The sequence below is a fragment of the Lepisma saccharinum genome, chromosome 3, assembly GCF_977018435.1.
Source record: "Lepisma saccharinum chromosome 3, izLepSacc3.1, whole genome shotgun sequence".
NCBI lineage: Eukaryota > Metazoa > Arthropoda > Insecta > Zygentoma > Lepismatidae > Lepisma > Lepisma saccharinum.
In genome coordinates this window covers 114,798,981-114,826,697 of record NC_139231.1, presented here as the reverse complement: position 1 = coordinate 114,826,697, position 27,717 = coordinate 114,798,981, and the positions used below count along the sequence as shown (strand labels likewise).

Sequence of the window (27,717 nt, the reverse complement as noted above, 5' to 3'; positions counted from 1 at the left end):
TGACCCAAATGTATGTGGTGTGCAGCATAATAATTGATTCCAGCACCACGTGAGTTGCATATTGATTCATTGATATGGTGTTTTAAGTCCACTTTATGCACAGTAAGGCTTATCGGGACTGGACCTACAGTTTAAAGTGGGATCCGAACCACTGTGTGCCACCACCGGGTATCGAACCCAAGACCCCTTGATCACAAGGCAACGATGCTCCCACTGCGCCATCGGGAAGGCCCGTGAGTTGCATATGACTCGCACATGTAAAATAACTAAAAATAAGAACTTCATCCAATTATCAAGAAACATTGCTTTCACCGTTTTTATTATATTTTCGTAATAAAACATAAGGGCCCCAGGGATTTAGTTTTCTATTGTTGCAGTCAACGTGTTGAATCAGTCATCACAAAAAAAAAAAAAAAAAAAAAAAAAAGGTGTTCATCTTCCTTCCGGTATATTCATCTCGCCCTTAAAAACTTCCGACCCCATTTCCTTTTTTCAGCCCTTAAAAACCTCTGACCCCAATTCCTTTTTTCATTACAACTTCACCGTAAATTTCAGGTACACTTTTTTTCATTTAAAAATCATACCACAAGCTGCACTTCACAGACAGCAGTTTCCATGTAAAAAGAAATACACCATAACAAGCAACATACATAGAACCGCACTAGGCACATCATGCAAAACAAATGTGCCAAGTGGATGGTGAGCATGCTTTATGCAGTAGGTATATTTGTAGCCTAAACTTGAAACTTAGAAGTATACATAAAACATTTTTCTTTTTTGCAGTTGCGGTTGTTGGCAGTGAGGGCAAGAATAGGCATCCAATAAAAGGTTATTGTGAACCCAGGGTGAAGCATCCTACAACAAGTGCCGCAGAGAAACCAAAGAGCAGGAAGCGAAAGCACGTACACCTCAAAGTTCTCGAAGTGTCGAACATTATGAGTGTCTCTTCCATGGCTGAAAATTGTGTTGATTCACCTAGTAAAAGACAAAAGAAGAATGCCAGCGAAAGGAAATTAAAATATCATGATAAGAAAAAGAAACGAGTTCACATTGAGCCGCACAAGAAAAAGCAGAAAGTATCAGAAAAGGAGAGAAGAAGTGAAGATGTAAATGCAGTTAAAATTTTTAGTGAAATTCGTCAGAATGCTAAACAGGAAGTCTGTAGCTTGAAAAATGAAATTAGGACAAGCACTGTGAAAAATTACAAGGAGGATGATGATTGTATTATTATAGATGAAGATGAGGTTGAAACATCCAAACCTGAGGATGGTGATGAGAAGGAAAATGAGTCCATTGTCGCAAGTGATAGTTACGTAAAAAGCAAATCCGTCACAAGTGATGACAAAAGTGAAGGTGTGCACAGAGAGGTGGAAGTTGAAATAGATAATGCAATCAGTGGCAGTACTAACATCAGCGAAATGCCTCTTAGCCAGCCCAGTCAAAGTACAAGTGAACATGACAATCATGGCACCAGTGACGCTACCTGTTCAGACAATGGGAAGGAGCCTGAATGCGACGAAGGAAGTTGTGTAGATGGTGGGAAGGTAGCTAAAAAATCTGAAGAGGAGGAGGAAGAGCTCAGGTTAAGATTGCTCGCTTTGGCATCAGCTGTCAAGAGAAAAGTTCCGAAATTAAAAGCTAAGAAGACCGCGATGAAAGCGAAGTTGCAAAGTCGGAAAGATGATTTGCATATAAACCCAGAGGAAGTTTTAGAAGCTGTAATGATTTGCTCTGAAGGTAACGGTGAAATTCTCTCTGATTCATTGGATAATGCAAACGGCAACTTCAGAGATGGCATTGAGGATAAGATTAGAAACTCCATTCAAATCATTGAAGGAAAGGGTGACTGCACAAACACTTCACAAGATCCATGCGTGAACGTTGAACTACCCCCTCAGGATGCAGATCACCCACCTCTTCCTCCACTACCCCCACCTCCACCACCCCCTCCAGAGGAAGAGCATTCTGGCATTCAACAAAGAAATGAAGATCTGGGTCCGGACGGTCCAGCTAGTCCTATCGATATGGATCTTGCATCAACCGACGAGAACAGCGAGGATGAATTAACAACAACAGATCAGGGTTCAGAGTTCTGGAACAATATCACGTCTGCTTCTTTATATGAATTAATATGGGATCCATATGCAACAGAAAGTGGCGAGTCTGAATTCTTTCAGGATGAAAATGGTCACTGTACTGAGAACAGTGCCGATAATTTTGTTCAAGATGAAGATACTTCCAATGCAGACTCTACCGAGAGCAATCCTAAACCTATTTCTGTGAGAATAAGTGCTAACCAAATAAATAATCAGAATATGAACATACCTTCAATAGTTTCAGGTTTTGCACCTGCACCTACTCAGCAGGAAAGGGTATGCCTTAGAAATATAGATTTGCATGATTCAACGGATGTAATGTTTGCTACCGTGTTTAGCGATGATTGTCACAAGCAGACCAATGTTCCAGACTCACATGTAGATGATAATCAAAATAGACCTTTATTGCTGGATGTAGGCATTGAAAATGAATTTGAGGATGGTCAGATGATTGTTTTGGATGAAATTGGCCACTGCTCATCGCCAGAAGTTTTACAAGAAGATGGTCACGTTGTTGAAAACCATGAAGAGGAGGCGGAGAAGAATGATGGTGCAGCAAAGGAAAATGAAAGTGAAGATGAAGATGAAGATTTACTCCGTGAAACCTTACTTAGAGACTTAGCAAGGAAACAGGCAGGTTCCGTTCCTGAAAGAAAGTTAGCAGATAGGCCTAGTCGTGTTGTGGTGAAAAACAGTACAAATACTGTTGCGTCCATTAAGCCAAAATTAAGTTCGTTGTCCACAATTCCAAGCAAACTTTTGATAAGTCAACAAAAAGCGAAACTTGTAACCAAACTGTCAAGATACCAATACACTAGACATTTACTGCATAAACAACTTCCAGAAAAATACAAGATCATATCTAGTCATCATTTAGATAAGAGGAGGACTTTAGTGAAGATCCCTCCTGTTAGTCAACAGACTCGTAAAGTAGTTCGTTCCAACAGCAGAGTTAAGTTGCAAGTGACAGTCCCAACTTCATCCATACCGGTCAACACAGCAAAAATTTTGAAACCAAAAGAGGAACCTAGAAAGAATGAACAGAAGAGAATAGTAATTAATCTTGGCGAGGATTCAGACGACAGTGATGATGATGGTTTGGACCCTAAACCAATTGCGAACGTGGAGAAAGTGGTTAACAGTGTTTACGGTGATTGTGGAAAATTGGTGCCTTCAGAAAGCAGTGTAAAGGAGTCACGGCTTCAAGATTTGGAAAAGGAGGTTGATCTGTTGCTGCAACGATCAAGAAAGGAAGTTGAAAAACACCAACAGAGAGTGGTTAAGGCTAGTCCAAAATCAGGGACGCTTCAGACACCTGTGGTAAGTATGATACATCTCTTTTGGTTACAAGTCCTGATTGTGTAAGTCCAATGGCAATTTTGTTTGTTGTGAAATACTGTGTGGGATGTCAGGCTGTTACACGTAGGCGTTTAGCATTTTAAAGTAATTACACAGATTACGTTTGGTACTAGGGGTGGATGGGGGTGTGTGTGTGTGTGTGTGTGTGTGTGTGTGTGTGTGTGTGTGTGTGTGTGTGTGTGTGTGTGTGTGTGTGTGTGTGTGTGTGTGTGTGTGTGTGTGTGTGTGTGTGTGTGTGTGAGAGAGAGAGAGAGAGAGAGAGAGAGAGAGAGAGAGAGAGAGAGAGAGAGAGAGAGAGAGAGAGAGAGAAGGGTAAAGTGCTCCCCTGTGCATAGCACCATGCCATGAAGGCGTATAGGGGGTGGGGTGGTAGTAGTATTATAATTGAGTGCTTCGGGAGTAAAACTTGATAACCCACAAAAGTATGAAAGCAAGTGGTTTATGCATCAATTACTGCTACTGAATAGACCTTATTCACTAACGTGCAAGCAACAGGAGACTACAGCAATGTATCTGAAATTTGATTGGAGTATGGGTTTTCAAGTTTTACTCCTGAGGGCTCAATTACTAGGGCATAACATTTGATAGTTTTTCTTTCTCCAAACGTTGAAAGACTCCCTAAATATGGAAACATTATTTTTCTTGTATGTGCATATTTCTTGCATTGTAGAATTATTTCTCTTGTAGTTTACGGTTCTTACGAGCATAAAAACAATTTTTGATGGAACATTTTGTTGAGAACACACACTTCCTTCATCAGGCATTTGTAAATAAATAAAAATGTCATTTATAAGTAAACTTTTGATGAAGAGTGTGTGTGAAGTTCAGGGAAACTATGTGCAATTTTTAAAATGTCACCAAAATTTGGTTAATATATGAGGATTATATTATATCTTGAAAAGGGTTGTTTAAGTGATCATTTGCATATGAGGCTTTGTACGAGGTTTTTTTTTTTTTTTTTTTTTTTTTTTTTTTTTTTTTGTGTGGAGGGAAACATTGAACCTACTTAAGAAGTATACCCAGCATAAGCATAAAATCACAATGCAAAGAGCACCAAACCTGCCCTGCCCAATTTATTCATGTAAGCCTGTAGAAGTAGAGTGGGAATATCGTTCACAAAAGATACAACAATTGGATAACTTGTTCGGTATGTGCTTATAGACATATATAAAACTTGATTGGGGTAGAATATTGATGTTAGAATTTCACAATTGAAACTTGGGAACTCCAAATTCTCTTTACAACTCATTTGAAGTATTTGAAGTACCTTTTGTTATCAAAAATTAAAAAGAAAATAGAGCACTAAAACTGTTTTTGGCTGTGATTTTTCCAAGAGGGCAGCCAAAATTGGCAAATGAAAAATGACAAGTTGATTTTCTTTTGTCCTGCCATGATGCAGGTGATCAGATCAAAATTTAACATGAAATATTGGTGAAACTAATATTCCCTCCTGACTACATGCTTAGCCAAGTAGTTAAGCTGTTGTTAAGAGTGGGCTGGAGGTTGGCATGAAAGTAGTTTCCTGGCCCGATGCGATACAGAGACACCTAGCGACATATCAGTGAACTAGCAATTTTTCTCTGTTGTGTCCTAAACTAGAGGAAGAGCACAGGCCGGAGGGCAGAGGACCTCCCCCCCATGGTGGAAAGACTTGCCACCATGTTTCCCCCCTGCCTTCACCACCCCCTCCCCTTCGTGACCGCTGCGAAAGGCACCATCTGTTTCATTTCATTCTGGTTTCGGCTTCTTTCAAGATTTCTCCACTGGCAAAATATTCACTGCTGGCTGACCACAGCAGACAGTCAGGACCTTCACAAATGAGATTTGGACTGAATAAGTTTTGTTGATTACAGTGGCTGCTATAATTATGTAGAATTTCTCTTTGTGCGGTTGAGATTATAAATTGAGAGTAAAGAAGGAGGTAGAGATTATCAGTTGAAAGTAACGACGAATCAAGTAAGAATAACTAATTGAAAGTACGCTGTGTAAATGTATAGCATACCAGTGGCAGTGATAACAAGGCAGAGGCATACTAGTCGCCATTTACTTTCTTTTTTTTGTAGGGGGTTTCGTGTTGATACAAAATTTGTATCTAATAGTAATAAGCACAAACAATAGTAACAGTTATTATTTTAACTACTACGAACAGTGCTGATAATAATTCGAGATGGACGGGAGCGAGACTATAATCTTCCAAGTCCCTTCGTGCAGTTCTCATCGTTGAGTTCACAGCAGATATACTGGGCCAAGGTTGATCTGTTTGGTCTATTTTACTTCACCTTTCTGCCACTTCTTACTATTCGCGAAGATGGGAGGGAATGAGTGATGATATGAAATTGATGAAAGAACACCCCCCCCCCCATGCCCAGGCCTGGATTCGATTGATTGGTTTCAAACTGAAATTTCAGTCCAACTAACAATAGTATGATCTTCGAGATGAGCACTATACGTGTTACAAAGCACTCTTAAAAAATCCCCAGTGAATTGGTCAAAATAAATTGACAGAATTTCGAGGAGAGGTCGAGCCGCTGTGAGTCCACACCTTACGCCAATATATGTAAGTAAACCCGTGGCGCAACAGCCCGTGAAGGCAAGGGCCTACTCACTCACTCACTCACAAGGGCCGGCCTCACTAATACACCAACCAGTTACAGGGTGACGTGTGGTCAGCACGACGAACCCCCCAGCCGTTGTTGAAGGTTACCCCAATCTCCTCAACAGGTCCTAAAGACCAGCCATGTCAAACTCAATTCGTGAGTAGGGCCGCATAACGATGTCAAAACTATCCGGGTCACACATCTAGAACCCCAACACCTTGAAGTCCAGAACTAAGTGGTTCGACCCAACGGTGCCGGATTCCAGTGATTGTTATTGCAGCATCGATATGTAAATTATATATAGACCTCCCCCCATATTTTTTCATGGTTATAGTATTTTACATGTTACTTTCGAGTATAAATTGGTTACAATTGTGAAAAACTTTTTGCAAGAAACTGTTTGTGTGCAATTATAGTTTCGTTTCGCACAGATTTGACAGTTTTTTTTAACAAGCTTCTCAAAAGTCTGCAATAAGTTTTTTGTGAGCATGAAACTCTTAATGCAAACAACAAATATTTTGTCAGTCATTCTTGATCATTCGGCTCGGCTGTTTCATTAATCTTCCATTATGGAAAACAACTTTTCACCAAGGCAAGTAAAACCAAAATTAATAAAATTTCTTCAGCAAAATAGCTTATTCGAGGATACTCCTATGGGAGATATGAGAAAAATCAAGGATAGCCCACCTCGCGACATTTATTTTTCAATACGAGTTGCACTGCAATTCAATAAGTTCCATTCGAAGGCAGGACTTGCACACGCATCATCAAAAGAAAAGGGAGCAGAGCAGAACAAGAATATTGCCCTTCGCACCCTCTGAAGTCTTGAAACCTGTTTCCAAATTCATCACGTAGTATTTTTACTGTGGACAAATATTCCTGCCATTCATGGTATTCCTGAGAAGTTGAGAAGGACAAATTATAACTTTATTAAAAAAGTTTTAATATAACGGAAGACTGTAACTTTGCAAAATGACCTCCACTTCCTTCAAAATATCAGCCCTTGTGTCACGGGGAGGAATCATTCAAGTAGTTTTACTGTCATATCGAGATGAGAATCGCATCCACGAATGAAGGGAGCTAACCCAGCTAGCTCGCAGACGTTCGTAATTTCACATATTGTGAGCGAAAAGGCAACAACACGAACAATTTCTGCTTTCAATTGTTCGTTGACTAAGTTATCAATCCTCTCCTCAACTGTATTTCTGATTTTTTAATATTTTTTTTTATTAGCGTTGCTTTTCTGCCACGTTTGGCTAATGGCGACGATGAGGATGAGTAATTGTATGATGAAATTGATGAAGAGACACATACAAAGAACACCCATGCTCAGGCCAGGATTCGAACCCGCAACCTCTGGTGTCGCAACGGGCTGTGCTAACCACTCCTCCACAGAGGTTGGCAAATTTATTTCGTGATATAGAAATACTTCTGAATGAATAAACTTTATCAGGGTACAAATTTTCTACGCTTTTCACTATTCACTTCACAACAAAAGTAAGCATTTCACTTGAAAAATCTACATTCCTCTTCTATAGTCCTTTTCTTACTCCCACGAAGTTTGGGCAGCCATATGGTTCCCTGAAACTTTTACAGAAACTGACTTTTCTTCCAGGTAAATCCTTGAAAATCAAGAAACAAACTCATAGGCGACAGAAAGTATGCACGCTGCCCTCCCCCAGCTGGCAAGATATTTTCGTACTTCAGAAGTAACATGTCCATCAGCTTGCTTAGTTGACACAACACCTACTCTATAATGGAGTGTATACCTGTGTAGGGAAAATTGGTCAATGTGTTCAAGTTTGGATGAGTCTGGTCTTGTATCACGAGAAAAGAGAAAACGCGATAACTACAAATGTATAGATAATTTCAAGCATGAAGTGTTAAGTGGGGCCAAGGCGGGCCGCATTAACAGATGAGTTTGACTGGCCGAAATATCAGGAGAAAAGTTGTTACGCTTCTTCCAGGAGACTCGAACCTGCGCGCGTCCCGTAGCTGGAGAGCCCAAAGCATGACGCCTTGGACCGGACGGTCACGATGCAGGACAGCAGGCCCGTAGGCAGAATTTTATTTTTGGGGGGGGGGGATGCTCATCCCTTATCAGCAGCTGCCATCTAAGGGCGAAAAAGTGAGGGAACCTCTGAAGATGAGTTTTTGTTTCCTAATTTTAATTTGGCAAAGGGGAGCTCTTTCACTGTACCAAGCGCCGTCAACCCTATGCCGGTCGTTTGAGTATCTTGAGTTTGAGTTTCTGTAAGTCTTCTTTATGTATAGATAGGCTAATCGGGACTGGACCTACATTTATAGTGGGATTGAACTATTGGGCGTCCACCAGGTACCAAACTCGGGACCTTTTTGACATTACGAGGGTCATCTTTACCATTACGCTATAGGGGAGGCAAAAATATCTGAAACTAAGAAGACATTTTGAATGGACATGTAGAATGTAGGAGGCAGGGTTCGCGCTGAAGAGGAAGAAGACGGAATTCTCCCTCCCCTTTCCTAACCTGTACATCTCTAATGTAATTCTCAATCAAGCCAGGAGTCTTGTCTTTCTACATTTTATGTCACTTTTGTTATTGTTAATGAAGAATTCAAATTAATAATTTGTCTTTAAATCTCAAGTTAGCAAGTCAGCCAAAATTATGTTTTTATACTAAATTTTAGATTAATTGAAGATTTGCAAAGAAACAGTAGACCTTTTCATGATCCTTCCACTCCAAAAACAAATGTTTTGTAAGAGTCACATCAAGTTTATGTTTGGAAATAGTGAAGTTCTAGGAACCACACACACACACACATATGTAAGCAACAACGATAGTAGGCTATTGTAATTTGGAGAGGATGTGATTTGTGAGCGGAACAAGCATGGGAATTTAACGAAGTTCCTTTGCGAATCATCAATTATGTGTGTGTGTGTGTGTGTGTACACGTATTTCCTACCTGCATCGTTGACTCACAAAGTACTACATGTGAGGTAAAACTATCGAAATGTAAAAAGAGGAAGCGCTACTACCCTCCCCGCCTTTTCTACATTTCATTCAAATCGAACACCAGGCACGTATTGAGATATATATTTCGGAGGGGCTTCCTAACGTAATGTCTCAAAATAATAATATTAATAATGTTAAATTAAAATAAGTATAATTATATTAAAATAATTAATCTATTTTTATTACATTAATAGATAAGAAGGCGATATAACAACAGTGATACAGTATAACATCACGTATTCATTATCTAGCTTACGTGTAGTTAAGGTCGGCAAAATTTGTAAATAAATAAAAACTGCCCTGGCAAGGAAATTAATGTCAAATAGATAAAGAATATAATATTTATTGAGTATGAAAAAATGATGTTAGATCCAGTTGACGAAAGTAAAATGCCTGGTAATATTTTGCATGTTATTATAAGTAGTAATAATTCTTGCATAAATCTTCTTTGGTACTGTCATTCAAAGTCGTATTGCTTTCCAATATTTTTGCGGAAATAAACAAATTGCGACTAAACAACAACCTTATTTTCATTACTTAATTGAAGTTATTTTATGATCTCATTATTTAATTTTTGTACTTGGTAAGTCTTTCGCGGGGAGGTTGGGACTCCTGGACCCCCCTGAATACGTTCTTCGCGGTAGGAATCGAGATAAAGTTACTGTGTCACTGGTTCCAATTCACGGTAAATATGCTCTGCTTCTCTACACTCAAACATACACAAACTCATGGCCTTCCTGCTTTCTTGCCTGGGAAAGAGGCAATAAATCAAGCTGTGACAGCTACGGGACCTTCTGACGAGGGGACGGAACCCAGCTGTGCAGAGGATTCAAACACCCGCGCGAAACAGCCCTCCCTTCAGCCTGGGGCAATTTTCGAACAGAGACATCTAGTGGCCAAGTGGCGAACTATGATGAATGAAATTCGGCTGAAGCGGCCGTTTCTTTCGCCGTCGATAATACATGACATTTTTAAACAATCATTTTGGGCTGTGCAAGTGACTTTTGAAAGAAAAGCCCTCCCTAGCTCAGTCATAAAAGGATTGAGCATTACGTTAGTATGCATCATAATGGCCATTTTCGTTGGTGCTACCCACAAATCCTATAACCATTCTGTGCTTATTTACGTATTTCCTTATGGGAAATTGAAAAAAAATAATGGTATTTGTGCACATTTATCGAACTGAAATTGCATAAATGTGTCATGTACTTAAAGTTTCATAAAGTAAGTTCTCATCCACTGCGTGTTTTCCGGCAAATTTTTGTCCTAAAACGTTATATTCAACAAAATGTAAAAAAGCCCATGTTAAATTTAAGCGCTTTCCACGGCGACCTTCGCCAAACTCCACCGCCCTCTTAAGAGGAGCTTTTATGGGGTGTGTTTGACCCAAGTGTCATGGTGGACCAAGCTCCAGTTGACCTGAAACAGACTACCACTTTATGGTATTTATTGTAACCTGTTAGAACCATTATGTATGAAGGAGTGCCTTTGCCTTGAACAGTGCATTCACGTGGGATATTTTTCATTTATTATCAAGAGATCTTATAAGTCCTAAATTGTAGATTTTCTGTGTTTCCTGCTGGAGTCTCGGTGGTCTAATCGATAAGGTGCCTAACTGCCACATGGGAGACCTGGCTATGATTTCCAGGGTGGGTGATCTAAGGTATTTTGCCGGCCTAGTCCTTACATAAAGCAGCTCTGGAGTTCACCCAGCCTCAATCAATAGGTACCTGGGATAATCACATCACCTACAAAATGGCCGAGATTGAGAATACGTGCAGCACCCTACCCCCACATTTCCAAAATGCCTTCATGTCACATGTGCTGTATGCAATGGGAACCTTACCTTTAGCTTACTGTGTTTTCTGCACTATTGTCAGTACTGCTGACGTACTTACTACCAGTCCATACACATATTATGTACATCATTGATGAATTTTCGTCCATAAATGCATAAAAACCACATTGGTATTTTGTTGCAGGCGGTACGTCATTTGCCTCACTCCCAGCAAGAGGAATATAGGCGACTAAAGATAGAAATCGCTCGAAGGGAAAAGCTTAAATTACATAAGACTCGTTCTACTTCGTCTCCATCTCGTCCAACTTCAAAACACAAGGACTGCATGCAGGGAACGATGCTGTCAGAGGTGCAAGTTCCTATGTCACAACCTACCATGACAGCAACTGCCAATGAAACTGTTTCATTGATCTCATTGACAGGGGGAGGGAGGATTAGGAAAAATGTCACAACCGAAAATGCAAGGCAAAATGTATCCTCAAGTGAAGACTGTTCCGACAAGATTAGTGGATTCAGGGAGCATAGTTTAAATTCAGCGGCCATACCATTAGATATACTACATTTGGTGCCTGAACAGTTAGCTACGGTTTCAGATGCATCTCAGAATTGTGATAATGAGATTGCACAACAAATTCTTGTTGAATCTCCTAAGACTAGGCAGGAGACCAGTGCTCAGTGTGATGAAGGGGGCCAAGCTCTGTCAGAGTCAAATTCTGATAACCCTTGCCTATCTGTAATGCAAGACAACTCACCAGCCATTACAGCAGATGATTCGTCTGAGGATGAAGCTTCATTGCGGGAAAGATTGTTACTATCAAGGCAGAAGAAAGAGAAGCCAGCCATGTCAAAACGTCCAGAAGTCAAGACCAGTGGTGGGGTTGTGACATCAAGTTCGGAAATTGCTTCTGGTGTTGTTTTAAGCTGCAACAATAATAAAAAAGAACAACATTTTCAGCAGGGTGAAAATGATGCATTGAAATCAGATAAGAATTTGTCAAGTCAGAGTGCAACAATGTTCAATCAAGATCAAGACGAAAAGATGGAAAAGAAGACTGTTGCAAAGATTGGCCCAGTTGCTGACAGAACTGCCCGTTTGGATCTAGAAGGATTGGAACTTCAGGTCCTTTCAGAACGGTACGTATAAACACCCAGTTTGATATTGCTGTGTGGTGCACCCAGCATAATATTTATTCATTTTCATACCTTGCAAACTTTTCTTATTCACTGTCAAATAATGTCTTTTTTTTTTTTTTGTATTAGTAGTTACTCTTGTTAATTCATATTGACAGTATTGTAGCATAATGACACATTAATCTTCTTTTAAGTTTTTTTTTTGCAAGTCTTGTACTAGAGCACAGGTTCTATGCAATACCAGCAGGAACTATAGCAAAAGACCCATTGCCCCAAAGTGGTACAAATGTTTTATTTCATTGTTGGAAATAACTGTTAGCAAAACAAGCATTGATCTTTCATACTTTCTCTTCAAGAACGTTGACCAATGGAATGTAACAGTAATAATGTTCATTTCTGTAAATAGAATAATCAGTTAATTGCTTGTGACAAGTGTAAAAACATAAATATGATTGACTGTATGATTGGCATTCTCACCCATTCCTCTGTTGAATGTTCATCTGTGCTTTCAGCAATGCATGGAATCCCATCCTGAGATTTAATACAGGCTCTTTTCCCCCACACAGGCATACAATGTTGGATATCCTTCAAGATATAACTACGCATCTAACTAAAATGGAAGAGGAAAAAAATGAACTTGACAAAGCTGAATTGGAAGTGAAACTTCTTGAAGAGAACTTAAAGAAAGCTCAACAGAGGCTTAAAATTAAGAAAGTTTGTATTTCTCGTCTGACCCAACATGTCGGAAAGTCTAGACTCGAGGTCCTTTCATCACAGGAGAGGTTCAAAAACCTAACAGATCAGTGCCTAAAGTTAGGAAACAAGATCAATGGACCGGGTTATAAATTACCCTGTCGAGGTGCTGAATTGGTGAAAGTCAAAGTTCAAGAAGTTGCAGATCGTACAAAGCGTTTAAATAAATTCAAGAAGACAGAAACACCATCTTTGTCTAGAGAGTTAAATGAGAATGAAGGCAAAGATACTTCGTTGACTAAACCTGTTGAATCACAAGTGCCACGAAAAGCTACTTTAAATACAACATCTGCTGTGCAGAATAAATTGATAGCACTTGCAACCCCTGTTCCTGATCCAGTCATCGTTCCAGGAAGTAGTTTTTGCTCTTTGAGAGATATCGTAGCCATGAATACAAGAAGGCCTAAAAATAAGAAAAAGAAAAGGAGAAATCGTTTTCCAAAGGCCACTTACTTTTCTGGTAACCACAGACAGTTCTTCCCAAGCACCACACATCGTCATGTTAGAGGTACTGTTGTCCAAAAACATAGAAACACTCAGCTGTTGTCAAGGCATATTGAGCGGTGTGATGTTCAAGCTATGAATAGGGATACTCCAGATGTAGAAGTGATAGAGGGTGGACTACCAGAACGTTCCTTAACTTTGGGGGATTACACATCCCCCTTGCAACATTTTTATGACAACAGGTGAGACTTGATCATGCAAGGTAAGTTCACTCTTGTATATCTTTGTATGATTTCTGTCAATTCCCATTGTACTTGATTTGATCATTCATAAGCTCTGATTTATGTCAGATACAAAATATTGCTATAAAAACCCACTTTTGAACCATATTGAAATTTAACGTATATCTTCTTCTGTATAACTTACCTTGTAACTGTCAATTTTTCACTGTTCCGATGAGATGTATAGGTCCGTCCCCTTTTTTTCTTTGAAAAAAAGGCATGTGTGTTTCCACATCTTGGTGGAATAAAAATGGGTTTCCTGTAATATTCATATTTTATTTTGGGGGAACAAAAAAGTACCAAGTATGGAAAATGCAGCAGGTCTTGAACTCATTATGAGCTGAGGCATTGTCTTGATGAAGAATCCATCCTGGCAACAGCAAGTAGATATTCTAACTTTAAATTATGTTCAGGCATGAACTATCTATTGACTATTGAGCAACTTATTAAATGTGGTTCTAGGTTTTTTTGAAAGTATGATTATGGAAATCTACTTGTTTGCTTTGAAATGTTTACTGCTGTGTAATATTCTTTAAAAATTAAGGTGAAAAGCCATCAGTTGCTGCATTAATTTGTGTGTACAGTGGATGTAACATTTTTCTGTACAATTCTCTCAATTTTACATTTTCCTACTAAGTTTTTCTTGGTCATTTAAACAATATGATATTGAGGTTTCACTGTATTGTTTATTTTCATATAAACATATTAGTTATCAACAAGTCTAATTTTTGTAATTTTCTTTTTTACCTTTAGGAGTAGCTGTAAAGAAGAAAATAAGTCGCCCTGGGTAGATCCACATGTAATATTGTGTCCGTATGAATTAACGGGTGTTTGCAATGATGACGACTGCAAATATCAACATCAGAGATGTAATGAAAACTTGTAGCATATTACGCTTAACTTCTCTCAATCATTAACTCAGGGATAAAACAGTTTCGAGATGAATTTTCTTCAAGTTTATTTTATAAACACGAACCTTTGCAAATTCAAGTATAACATTTTTCTCATGCAAGATTTGTTTTACAGTTTTTCCTACACTTAAAGAAGTATTTTTTGTGTGTGATAGCGTGTCATTTTCTGAAGTATCTGCTCAAATTCTAGTTCCAGGAGAGGAAGCAGCGAGCACACCTTGCTGGGAAACTAACAGGTGAGAGAATTTAATTGTTCTTAATACTTTATGAAAAGGTATGCTTCTGTTTTTACATAGAAGATGGCTGTTTATCTTTTATTTCTTGAATGCAAACAGAGAATTTGTGACATACATGTATTGCTTATAAATGCAAGGAAGGTGGAAGTGTTGTCATATCAGGAAATATTTTAATGATTGGCAGATGATTACACTTTTCTTACATAAATGTTTTGTATATCTTTTCATGTTATTCCTGCAAGAGGATAATGATACCATTGTGTCATTGCAACATATACTAAATATAGCTTCATTTAGTTATATCTACAAATAAATCTCAGAATAAGTGGGGAGATTTATTCTTGTGTAATTATTTTATGTAATTTTATGCCACTTTTGGCTAATTCTTACAATAGGATTGAGTGATAATATGATTAAATTGATGAACGGACACTCGCAAAGAACACCCATGCCCGGACAGGGATTCCAACCCAGAACCCCTGGTGTCATAGCATGCCTTGCTAACCACTCTGCCGCCATGGAGGTCAGCTGATTAGGGATTGATACTACATTGTCCCATATAGGCATATTGGTTTATTGAACAATACCAAATGGATATAATTATATGAAACATTTCTGCATTTTGTTTTTGTTTCGTATGTATGAAGTTAGTAAATATGTTACAAGTAATTAAAAGAACACTGTGAGAGACAGAAACCTGAAAACATTGCATATTTCTCTACACAGTTCCTGGCAATGTTCACCCATTGTTCTACTGACACTTTTTGAAACTACTACCAATATCAACTATTTTATGACTGACCTACGTACTCATTTTCTCTGTTATATAAATGTATAATTCATGTATCTTGTGTTTTGTAAAGTAAATTTCTAAGGCATAATTATTACATTTGCATAAAGTAGTTAAATGGAACATTCAACAAGTTCTTCACGGACTGTTTGCCATATCTGCTTGATAAAATGTTAACCATTAGTATTGGTTAAATGTTCATATTCAGGGTTGCTACGCGACTGGAAAACCTGGAAAACAGGGAAAAGTCAGGGAATTTGGTTGGTCAGGGAATAGTCAGGGAATTTTGCATATTTTCTGGAATTTACGAACATTTTGGAGTTGCAGGAGAACCAGTTACAAAATGAACGAACGGTTCATTTCCAGTTCCGAATTCGGTTGTTGTGATTCCAGTCCCCCCAAAAGATTCAGTTCAGAAACTTGTTCCTTTCGTCATTATAACTTCTAGTCTGTTACGTACAAAATTATGGTTCCTTCGCATTTCGATTCTATATTTATTCACTCTCGGATCTTGGATCCGTTCATTTTGCGACTCGTTCTTCTGAACCTGTTCAAGACCGGAATTTGGAAAGGCGTGAGATTTTTCCTTAGAGAACAACCTACTCAAGACGAAACCTACGCACCAGCCATACTCAGAATTTCTTAAGGAAAAATGTTGCTTTAGCTTTGTGTGTGGTGAGGAAATTTTCTTTCTTCAAGAACACACCCGTTCGGAACCCGTTCTCTTTTGATACGTGAAGCGGAGCAGGTTGGTGTTCGTACAGTTCATTGGTTTTGGATCTGCAATAAAGTATGAAGAGCAGAATTTCACGTAACTGGCTGTGGTTGACGTCACACTGGACGGGTGCGGACGCCGAGTAAAAACAAAGGGACTCAGTACTTAGTTCCCCCCATGAACCCATTCTGTGAATTTGAGTCCTTCGTTTGCGACCCGTTCAGAAGCAACCTGATCAACTGGTTCATTTTCTCGTTGTCGTAGTTTTTACATTGCAGAGATGTGTTACACCCGATAAATTAGTGATTTTATGCAGTATCAGTGACGTCATTATTCGAATATGCATGTGTTTTGTGCATGTAGAACGAATTTATTTTTAAAAAACTGGTGCGAAATAGAGGAATTAAACGTAAGCTGGTCACACATCGTTGTTAGGTTAGGAATGTTGGTTTGATGCCGATAGTAATTTTACGTATTTTTTGCATGTAGAATGAAATTTTGCTGAAAAGTGGTGAAAATGGGCCCAAGTTCCTTTTGTTTTATTACGATTTCATCATGCTACAAATGCAACTTTTACATGGTTCGATTTCGATTTATGTCTGTTAACGCATACTGCAGAGTTTTAGCGATTACTTAAGATTTTGTCAAATACGCTTTTGTGGTTAGGTTAGGAAGGTCAGGTTTGGTTGTCTTACAATTAAAATAAAGACCCTGTACTAAGGTTCCGATTTATTTCTACATTCAATCCCACTAGTTTTCGATACTTACTGTCGCTTGTCAACCGGAGAATACCTTTTCCGTGGGAAGAGTGTATGATTGCGTAAGGTCATTTTGAAGTTGTTTTTTTCAACATAAATAACTTTTTTCGAATCCAAATAGTGCTCATTATTTTAAGGAAGGTTCAAATTTCGTGTCACAATGAATGCCAAGATTCTATGATAATTAGTCTTCCTGCTAGGAAACTTTGAAGAAAAAAACAACATAAAACATTCGGAACTGTTACCTTTTAGTAGACAGAGTTCGATATTTTCCCGTAATATAAAATTGGTTCCAGCATGTGGAAAACTCAAATAATGGAGATATTTGATTCCAAAGTATGGCCTGCATATATATATTTCTTTTAGGTGTATGGTTAGTCACCGGTCCCATTCACGTTCTAAATTTCCGAAATATGTACTATTTTCAATAAATTAAAAAATATAATCATTAAACTTATTTCATATTTTCTAAAGGTACATGACCTAATTTTGTGTTGTTTCTCATTTGTATTGATATAATTGAGCTTGTATACAAGTTACATTGTAAAGCTTTGATATATGCCACATTTTTTATTGATTTTTTACACCACCTTAATTGTAATGACTTAGTAAATGGGGAAGTACAATAGTTATTTATTTTTTCATTGAATATCATTATATTAATCATCTGGTAAATTTTCAGCTAATAACTGTGTATATTCATATTCATAATAATTAATGTGCCTGCATATTTACTTGAAAAACATGAGGTTCAAAAGGAAAAATCATGACGACAAATATGTCTGGAAAAATTTCATTTCTGGTCTGGAAAACCTGGAAAAGTCAGGGAATTTCATAATCAAAAAATCGTAGCTACCCTGATATTGTTCCTTCAGACTATCATTGGTTCTTTTTCATGCATAGCACCTAAATTTAAAATGAAGACCAACTTTCTACCCATATTATTCACACCAGTTAGGTTCGAATAATAACCTTTAAATGTTTAAAATGTACCTTTATAATTTAACTATTGTATCAGTTTAGGATAGATTTCTTTTCTTTTCTAGGCTGATGAATATTTTCAGATGTTAATATGTAGTATTTGCTGTACTTCACTGAATCAGCTTTTGGTAAGTTAATTGTGTACATAATTCATGTATTAGTCCGTATTAAGTACTATATTAGTCATACTTGAATGAAAATTATAAAATGGATCTCGTAAAAAGAACGTGGTAAGTCAATTTATTTTGGATGGAATTTTAATGTTTACTGCAGTATTCTGTATTAGCTTGTATTGGTAAAAACATTCCATTAATGTGTTAATAAAAGCATCTTAATGCAATATATATATTTTAGGGGTAAGTTCCAGATCTTCACTTTTAAGGTATGTGCATTTCTTTGCCATTCTCAGTCTCATTATGCAGATATTGTAAAGACATATCTTGCACAAGCTACATGCTCCATACAGTATTAGGTTGGTGTAGATGAAATGTTGGGAGATGACTATTTGTACGCACATGTATAACAGTAAGAAACATGCATACACCTAGTCAAAGTAGTTCTCCACTGCATCCAGGTACTGCTGCCAATGTTGTGAAACTATCTGTGTGACAGAAGGGGTCCGCAAAAGAGGCGACGATCAGTTGGACATAGATCAGGTGAATTCAGAAGGTCCATATCCTAACTCATGTGGTGTTAGCTGTTTTCTTTGGTGACACATGCAGTCTGTCTTTTCATCTCAAACGTCAGTTTTATGCAAAATCCCATCCTGATTATTCCTCAGCATGAGAAGGTGCAAAATTGTACCTGTCGAGCCTTGTTCACTGCAGCCAGGTCATGGGACACCTACAAACCCAACTTTTTGATCTGGCTTATTCCTGCTGCAGTGGTCTAGTCGGCAGGACGTCACTTCCATGCATGAGACAGGTTCGATTCCTGTTGAGGGTGATGTAAGGTCAAAATTTTTCTGGCCATGTCCCCACATAAAGCAGTTCTGGGCCTCACCTAGCCTCAAATCAATGGTTACCTGGGGGGAGGGGGTAAAGGTGGCCAGAATGTGGTGCTTATCACGTCACCTCCAAAATGACCTAGATTGAGAATATGTGGGGTCATAATACCCCCTAAATGTGCCTTCATGGCACGGTGCTGTATGCAATGCACGGAGAACTTTACCTTACCTATTGCTGCTGGGGGACGAACAACAGTGGAGGGGTGTACATGCAGGCTATTGGGTATTGCAGAAAATTATTCTGAAGGTTGATTTTCCAGTGATGAGTTGGAAAATTTCACAAACCAGCGATGAATAGAGCTTTACATGGATGACTGGTCTAAAATCTATGGTACCACCACAGTGTGAGTGGGATCGAGCTTGTCACTCACTTATCTACCAAGTGCATGACATCACATGCATCCCATCAGAGGCTAATTACTTTGAACCTTCAGTGGTCTTTCACAATGTCTTGAACACCCGACATTTGAACTACACCAACAGAATGCATTCGTCCTGTGAAATTTTTCACATAACACTCACTACTGTTTTCACTTGAGCATTGTAAAAGTGGCAAAATAATGGTTTTCACAAAATTCATAATACTTTGCTGTTATTATTATTAATTTTATTTCGAGTTTTGGAACATGCCCTAATCCTGCATGCTCTGCTTTGCAAAGTAGAAGAGTGGCGTTGTAGTCATTTTTCATTTGAAACATCACTGCATTTTTTCTTGTGCTGCAGTTAAATCATCTTATGTCCCTCCTTTTTAAGTGTTTGTGCAACTGACATTAGCATTGAACAAAATGTTTAATCATGTGAGGAATTGTATGCTTTTACATGTGGATTTGCTCATTATTCAAAGCCATGTAAGTACATACTTCTTCATGCTTCATAGACAATTTTTATGTCTGTTGGATATGTTAATCCAATAATTGAAGATAATTGTCAATCACTGTGTTATCTTTTGGATCTTCCGAAGATATGATACTAAGTTTTTTTATCTTAATAGGCATAAAATATATATTTCATTTCAGTCCAAGATATCCATTGAACCTATTGATCAACTAACACATATTATTTATTCCTGATATTGTATGTTCATTTCAAGAAGTACTAAATAATGTCATCAATGAATATTAATTTTCTTATATCATTCAGTTGGAAGTCGTTGTGCAGCCAAGTAGGCAAAAACTTGAAGGGAAACTATTGTCAATGTGAACCTGACTGGTGTTTGGTTTGGAATAAATTTAATTGAGTATTACATGCATTGTGTCATTGGAAATTTAATATACAATAACAGGAAACTGGGAGCTATATTTGTACGTTCTAGTGTAAGTATCACATGAATATTTATCTTGTAGACTGGTGAAGCATGCATTTAGATATACTAATTTCTCTCATTCTCATAGATCAAATGTACATTCTGCAGTGTGTGTATAATTTCTTAATTTAAATCTAAAGAATATATGTATTAACAATTTAGAAAGATGCATCACCCCTAAAACAGACTTCCTTTTGTTGAAGTAGAAGTAGTAGCATTTTAACTCTTAAATTTCATTGATTGGTACATTAACTGTCTTTCTCCTGTTTACACAGCTCATTTAAAGGTTGGTTTGCTTCCTACAGGGGATGCGTGCGATTGGTAAGTAAGCACCGAATGGTTTTGAAGCACTGATGTAAAATTCATTACTTGCAGTGTTACCAATAGGGTTCCTTTAATTTGTATGATATTTTAGCCTCCCAGGTGGATCCTGGAGATAATTCCAAGCTTTTGACAGCTACTTTCATCCTCATTTTATATCCCTGGTGACAACAACCTTGCAGTTTTCTCCCGATATCATCTGCAACCTAAATGATAGTTGCTCATCATTCTTCAGAAAGGTTCAAGACATGATATTTATTGCTTTGTTTTACGATGATGTAATTGTGCTTAAAAGAGGCGAAAACAGTGTAATTCAGAAATATACCTAGGTATATTTAACTGTCACAGATAATTATAATGCATAGCGAATGACTCAAAACATATTAATTATAATAAAACAAATATAAGTAATATACACTTACTTGTATTTACATACATCTTGGCAGTCACATTAAATTATAACAACTTTGGACTACATGCTACGACAGTGGCAATACAACTTATTAACTTCAATATAAGAAAAGGAGAAGAAATTTTGAAAATACGTAATTTGATGTCAATGAATATTTTGTATTAGAAGATAATATGTGTGTTCCAGAAATAATGACAAGTGTTAGAAATAGTTAATGACGCACATAAAAGAGTTGTAATTATGAATGTATTTTAAGAGTTTTGCATTGATGGCAATTTTTTATCAAGCTAGAATGCAAGCAATTTGTAAAGATGCATGACAGCCCTATCTAGTGCATTCAAATCTACAACCATGATAATTACTGCATGTCATGCTGAAAATGATTGCTAGAAATTGAACAACAAGTTCTGTTGAAAGTATCAAAGTGGAAGCAGGAGGAATGAAAAGTAGGGTAGAATGTTAATCCCTGCTACATATATAATGTTAAGAAAGTCTTGGAAAATGACTTACGGACACACATCGAAAACTACAAAAGTGATTAAGATCTCAAATGAATAAAACTGACGCAAACAAGATGAATTCTGCCAGTTTTGTGGAGAGTGTATTTAGTGGCTGTCTTTGTCTCACCACCGTATATCCTGGGTTCAAATCCAGGCATGTGCATTTTTTTGTATGCACCTTCCATCAATTTCATCTTGTCACTCATCTTTGCCATAATAATTAGCCAAAAGTGGCAGAAAAGTGATACTAAATAAAAAGGAATATATGAATGCTTGTTGAAGATAGAAAAATGTAAAATGAATTAAAGAATATACCAATCTGATTCTAATGAAACCTAAAAGTCATGATGGATGTGGTAAATGCAGTAATAAACCTAAAAGGGTCAGTTTATTAGTTACACGTTTCAACAAGAAGGCTAGTTGGATCTGGAACGAAGATCAAAGGTGATATTTGTATCCATTCATTTGGGCAAGCGAATCAATTGAAATAATGAATTCTTAAAGGGCATACCTATTTCAGAAAATAATTCATCATGGTATTCAACTGGTGGTATAACATTCTCTGAATATTAGTGACAGTAGTTTCTTAATAGTATGCAATGTTAATTAATATTATCCATTGTGTAGTGCTATTACCTATTCTAACACTATATTTCAAGAGAAGCTCTTCTCTCATTTTCAAGTAAACCTATTTTTTTTTAATGTGAGGGTGCAATGGAGTAAACCAGGTTTGTTCTAAGTAGTTACGGTTCCCATGCTTCCTGAACATTCATCGTTCTATGAGAAACCACACAGCATCGTTGCTATGGACTGAACTATGCGAGGGTGGAGGATGGTGCTACGAATAAGTTATGCAGAATGCAGAAATGTGCCCAAAACATACTAACCACTACCATGAAAACTTTGCAAAATGAACTTCTTGAATCAGACATAATTAAGCTACAAAATTGTAATAGCATGTGTGTGTAAGCATTGCTTCTCTACTACTCATTCTGTCCTTGGTGTCCAACAGATGACATTTTCCTTCTTTCCAATTCACACAATAATTGTTGAGCGATTGCTAGCATGAGAAAAGTAACAGGTTAGGCCCAACTCACAACATTACTAGTAAATTACAGGTCCCGCACTGGTAAAAAGAAATTTGTTTACCTGAAAAGTAGAGAAGAGGTGCCTGAAATCTAGTGTCAGAGTAAGTAAAAGCATTAGGCAATGTATAATTTCCTATTAACAGTGCATACTGATATTGATATAGTTCATTGAATGGAAAATGTGGTGAATGTTAAGGTACCTGAAATAAGTATGAAACTATGTAAATATATCAATTATTCTGTGGTCCTGTTGAATTGTATTGGTCTTTTGATCCATTCCTGTTTTAAATTCCAATGTTTTGGAGACAGATGTAAATTATGAGTACAGCTCGGATTTTGCCCTGAACACCACTTCCATTCGCGTGAACAAGTTTGTAGTGTTGATATTAGAAACAAGTAGGAAATGAGAAACGCTCACCAGACACTGGAAATCTTTTAAATTTTCACAGCCTCTTCTTTGGGCATAGGCAAAAGGTGGTGAAAATAGAAAAAAAAAATTATCTTTTACCTATGTCTGAAGATGTGTTTGCAAATTTTTCCTATTTCCTTCTCATTATGTACATAGATAGATAGCTTATGTATGTGTAAGAAAGAGGAAGAGGCATGTTTACATTTAATACTCATGCCAGTGTGTTACAGCGAATACATATTTCTCATTTTTAGACATGAGTAGCATAAAATTCAAAACTAACAGAATCTGTCTTGCAGACTATGAAGGTGGAAATCGTCAAAGCTTATTGCAAAGAAGGCTAACAAGATAGCTAAGTTTCATGTTTGTTGGATCCTTCATTTGCAGTAGTCATGTTAATTCTTTGTGGCTTCTGCGCTACATAAGGTGTACCTATCATTATTTCTGCTGCTCTCTTTTCTATGTGTTTATGCTCAATGTGGTTGCTGTCATTATTTATTTCTGTTAATTGTGCTATTTGCGTAAATGTGAACAAACAGTTGGCATGAAATCTTAGGCATTTTTTCCTTAAAATGTAAAGTTATGTTCAATCTTCCTGACGACATTAGTTTGTGTAGCACTGACTAGGATTCGGCAAAACTGGAACAGAAAGTATTGTAAATTTTTCTTAAGGAAATGGTAATATTAAATGAGCAGATTTACTTTGCTATTAATGCATGTTGCTTCCTTCATGTAATATGTAACTGTGTCACATCTTTATCCATGTTTGCACATTGTGATTGTAACAGTATAGTTGCTCTAATGTAATATTTGTAAATATTCCTGTTATATTTTACACTACATTTAATTGTAATTTTCTTTTTGCACATCCCCAATCAGTACCCAGCTTCCTTTTCTTCCTACGGTTTTTTTTGAAAACTTTTTCTTGAGGAAAAAGAAAACTTGATGCATGTTAGTATTTGTTGTAACATTGCCTCTTCCATTTTTTTATACAAATTTCTGTTTATTTTGTACATGTATTGTCTGGTGTTGTAATCTGTAAACCTCATGATTTTTATTGTATTTTTCTCAGTGAAAATATGCTCCATTTTCGCTGTTCACTTTTCATGTCATTTAGCAAATACCAAACACCAGGGCAAGTTTATATTTACAGTAGTTTCCTTTTATCTCTCTCTCTCGCCATCCTTTGTTCCTACCTAAACTTACCTCAAGTATGTATATACCTTGATAAATAGAATTGCTTTCATGGTTTTATTGAGGGTGCATACTGTACTATGTAAGCTCACCATTGCACTTAAGCTTTTATCAGTGAGTACTCATTAATATTTTGGCAGATACTTATAATAAATGTGTATTCAATTTTATGTTCCCAATTGTAACATTTCCTGCATTATACATTTGACCTTCACAGTAACAAATTAGAAAATTTTCATCATTATAGCCACAGACTAACCCTTCAGAATGAAACAACAATTAATTCCCTCCCCTCTATGTGTTTGTATACACACGTGGTGTAAGGTTAGATATGGCATGGAGTGAATGATATTATGCTTAAAATTCAGCATCATTTTAGTTTAATTATCTTCGTGGCGTAGTTATATTTCTGGTATTATTATTCTGGTTTCAGCTTTATTATTTCAACTTGTTTACATATTCAAGTGGTAAAGTGTAGAATCAGATTGCCACATATCATTCCAGGCATGTTCATTTTTGCTTTCGCTCCTGTTTGCATTCAGTATATCTAGTGTAAGAACTTTTCAAAAGTACAGAATGATTTCTTTCCTGCCATTTATTTCTTATGGAATAGCAACAACTTCTACAGAAGCTTGAAATAGTCACATTTTTGTGGCATTTTATACGCATCAAGTAAGAAGAAGATGCTCTCAATGTGTCTGTTGTAAAAATAATAAATCAGTTCTAATTACAACCGAAAATCTCAGTATAAAGTGTAAATAGGATGGGGTTTTAAAGTGGCACATTTCTGGTAGTAGTTTGGACAATACTTTATTTGTAGTTGCAGATTGCATAGATGTAAGAATATGTAGTGAACTTTCAAGGTACTTTATACAACAAAACTGAATGAAAATACATCCTTTATTGTTGTAAGTTACTGCTAATTCATCGTAAACATTTCCATATTGAGTATTTTACAAATCTTTCTTCAGTTGTTCTTGCAGAAGTTTATTTCAGGTAACGATGGGCCTTTATTGTTTATTGTCACAGAGTTGTTGGTCCAAGCAATATTGAACAATTGCAGCTGTAGAGTACATTTCCCATTTTCCAAACAGTTTGTTGCGACAACCTGTTAATTTGACACATCACTATTGCCGAGGAGGAGAAATCATAAAAACCTCACACACAAAATTACCACTTTATTATTATTTGTATATCTGTCAATTCCTTGTCTTTAAATCCCCCTTGCTGCATAAATGGACTGTTCTGGGAGTTCAAACTTCTGGAGAGTTTATGAAAATATGAGATTTTTTAAACATTTTACCCTTTTTTTTGTGTATTAAGATTGACATTTACAGAATTCCTTGCAAATTCTTAAAATCAATATTCTTTTACATATAAAATCAAATGTCAATGATTCATAAAGCTTCTCTTACTTGAAAGTACTTTTATTTGTGATTTTTTTTTTCTGGAATTGAGAAAATACTGTAAAACTAATTTTTTATTTCCTAAATGCTGGAAATCATCTAGTAGGTTCCAACTTAGCATAGTTATACAACCCATCTAAATCTAATGCCTAGACATCAGATTTATATGCAGTAAAAATTGACGAACTTGCCATGAAATTTTAAAAAGCTAGTCACATTACATACTTCTCATGTTGTATCATTGTGGTCATACTTTGTTTAATACAGAACTGAATGAAGTAATCAAGCTGTCTCTTGATTTAATTAATATCCCCCCCTCCCCAAGAGTAAATTCTTTCTGGGGTGACACATGATTATGTTGCGTGTAGATCACCACACATTTACAATAATCATTAGGTATAAAAAGATCCCTGCAGTCCATTTTATGCACATATAGGCTATCAGAATGTCATGTACAGCTTACAATGTGATTGGAATCACTGAACCGTGCCCCTTTTAGGTATCAAATGCAGGATTGCTCTCTTATTTCCTGTTTTGTCTCGGTGTGCTGAGACTTAAATGCTAAGTAATATTTGAATGTTGCATAAGTTAAAATTTGTTTTGCATGGAATGTTATTAACGCATGTTAATAATGAATATAACAATGCAAAAATTTTATTGTTGCACGTGACTAGTATTTGGTTTTTAAAAGTTAAGATTAAATTTTATAAACAGCAATTTTAATTTGCAAATATTCATGAAATCATTATGCATGATACATGCCAAACATATAACATAGGCAATTAGACTACAACAATAAATTTGCATGGTACCTTCATGTATTTATTTGCATATAAATCCTATGTCCAGTAATATCTTATGATATTATGTTGTAAATTTGCAATTGCTTACTGGATGATGGTAGATTTGTTCACAAGCTTCTATCATTAATCGTATTTCAGTTGTTTTGTATTCTTTTTAAATTCTCAGATTGGAATTGAACTTTTTTTTGCCCATTGGTGAGGGGAGGTAGTATGTGTGTACATATAAATTTAATTTATTGTTTGGCTTTTTAGTTATTTAATGATACGAATGTGCGTGCACATGTGTGATTGATAGCATTTGAACATCGAAATTAAAGCATGTGGTCTTTCATGCACATCACTATTTTTTTTTATTATCCTCATGTATAGTGTCAAATGTGCATGAAATTGAGAGCACTTTACATATATGTGATCATACTACATATCCATCTTATCAGATACCTGTAACCTCTGAGGAATGGTTTAAGCAAACATCTCCAAGTGACTGTTATGACAGCCAGTATGTAAGCTTTCATTGGGTACCATGCATTAGTTTCAGGAAAAAAAAACACTACACAGAACAATGTATTAAGCTTGGATGCCATATGAATGTTGCCATCTCTCTGCTTGAACAACATTTTATTTTTATACACAAGTATAACCACCCTTTATTGCTGGTTTCGAACATAAAAGAAAAAGTTAAAATATTGTATGTGATGGTAGAAACTCCGTAGAAGAATATAATTATTATAGAAAGATAAATAGTGTCAATGATGGATATGCCGATGCATGGACCATGAAGACTTGGAATTGGAAGGATGAGATTATCCCTTTTTGGAGGTGCAGAAGAATGAATAGAGGATAATGCTGAGAGTGTTCGTCTGTGATATGTGACATACTCAAATTATCTGTGAAGGAATGAAATTACGGAGGTTTTCCAGTATACAAAAATTAATAGAATGTTTATGCCATGGGAAGATTGTCAGTCATAAAATAGGCTTGCAGAATTCCATCATAGCACGAAGTGATTTTTACGGGGACCTGATTTTTTTGTCTTAATATGGAGAATCATGTGAGCTATTTATTGTTAACTTCATTCATGTGTGGATATATTCATATGTGATAACTTAAGGACAATGCATTGCCTTGAGCAGTCTACTTTCTTGATTCCAGTGGATGTTTCACTTTAATGTAAATTTGTATAAGTGTATCATATTTTTTTTCAATACAAGAATTATTTAAGATGAAATATTTAATACAACTGTTCATGGTGGAGGAAGAAGATACATGCATACTTTTCCAAATATGACTTCTTTCTCTATTGTGAGTGTTGATTTTATTGTGTTTTTATGACCAGCTTTTACCTAACCATGTGTGCTAATCAAAAGAGGTATTACTTTTAGGGCTGAACTGATACTTGAACATTGTAGGAACTGAAAGTTATTCAAAGTAA

General features: G+C 36.6%; 1 protein-coding gene across 6 annotated transcripts in view; it reads left to right on the top strand.

The window, feature by feature from the left end:
- LOC145985331 (uncharacterized) overlaps window positions 1–27,507 on the top strand; it is a 33,296-nt gene extending 5,789 nt beyond the window's left edge. For 2 of the 6 annotated variants that reach the window (XM_083119223.1, XM_083119219.1), the window contains exons 2-6: window positions 784–3,416; window positions 11,028–11,977; window positions 12,541–13,413; window positions 14,206–14,599; window positions 17,909–27,507. In XM_083119223.1, the coding sequence (XP_082975349.1) occupies window positions 784–3,416; window positions 11,028–11,977; window positions 12,541–13,413; window positions 14,206–14,338 (4,589 nt within the window). In that variant the 3' untranslated portion in view covers window positions 14,339–14,599; window positions 17,909–27,507. The remainder of the gene's footprint in view (window positions 1–783; window positions 3,417–11,027; window positions 11,978–12,540; window positions 13,414–14,205; window positions 14,600–17,908) is intronic. The other 4 variants (XM_083119220.1, XM_083119222.1, XM_083119221.1 and 1 more) reach the window with 4 other exon arrangements.
- Window positions 27,508–27,717: the final 210 nt, after the last annotated feature.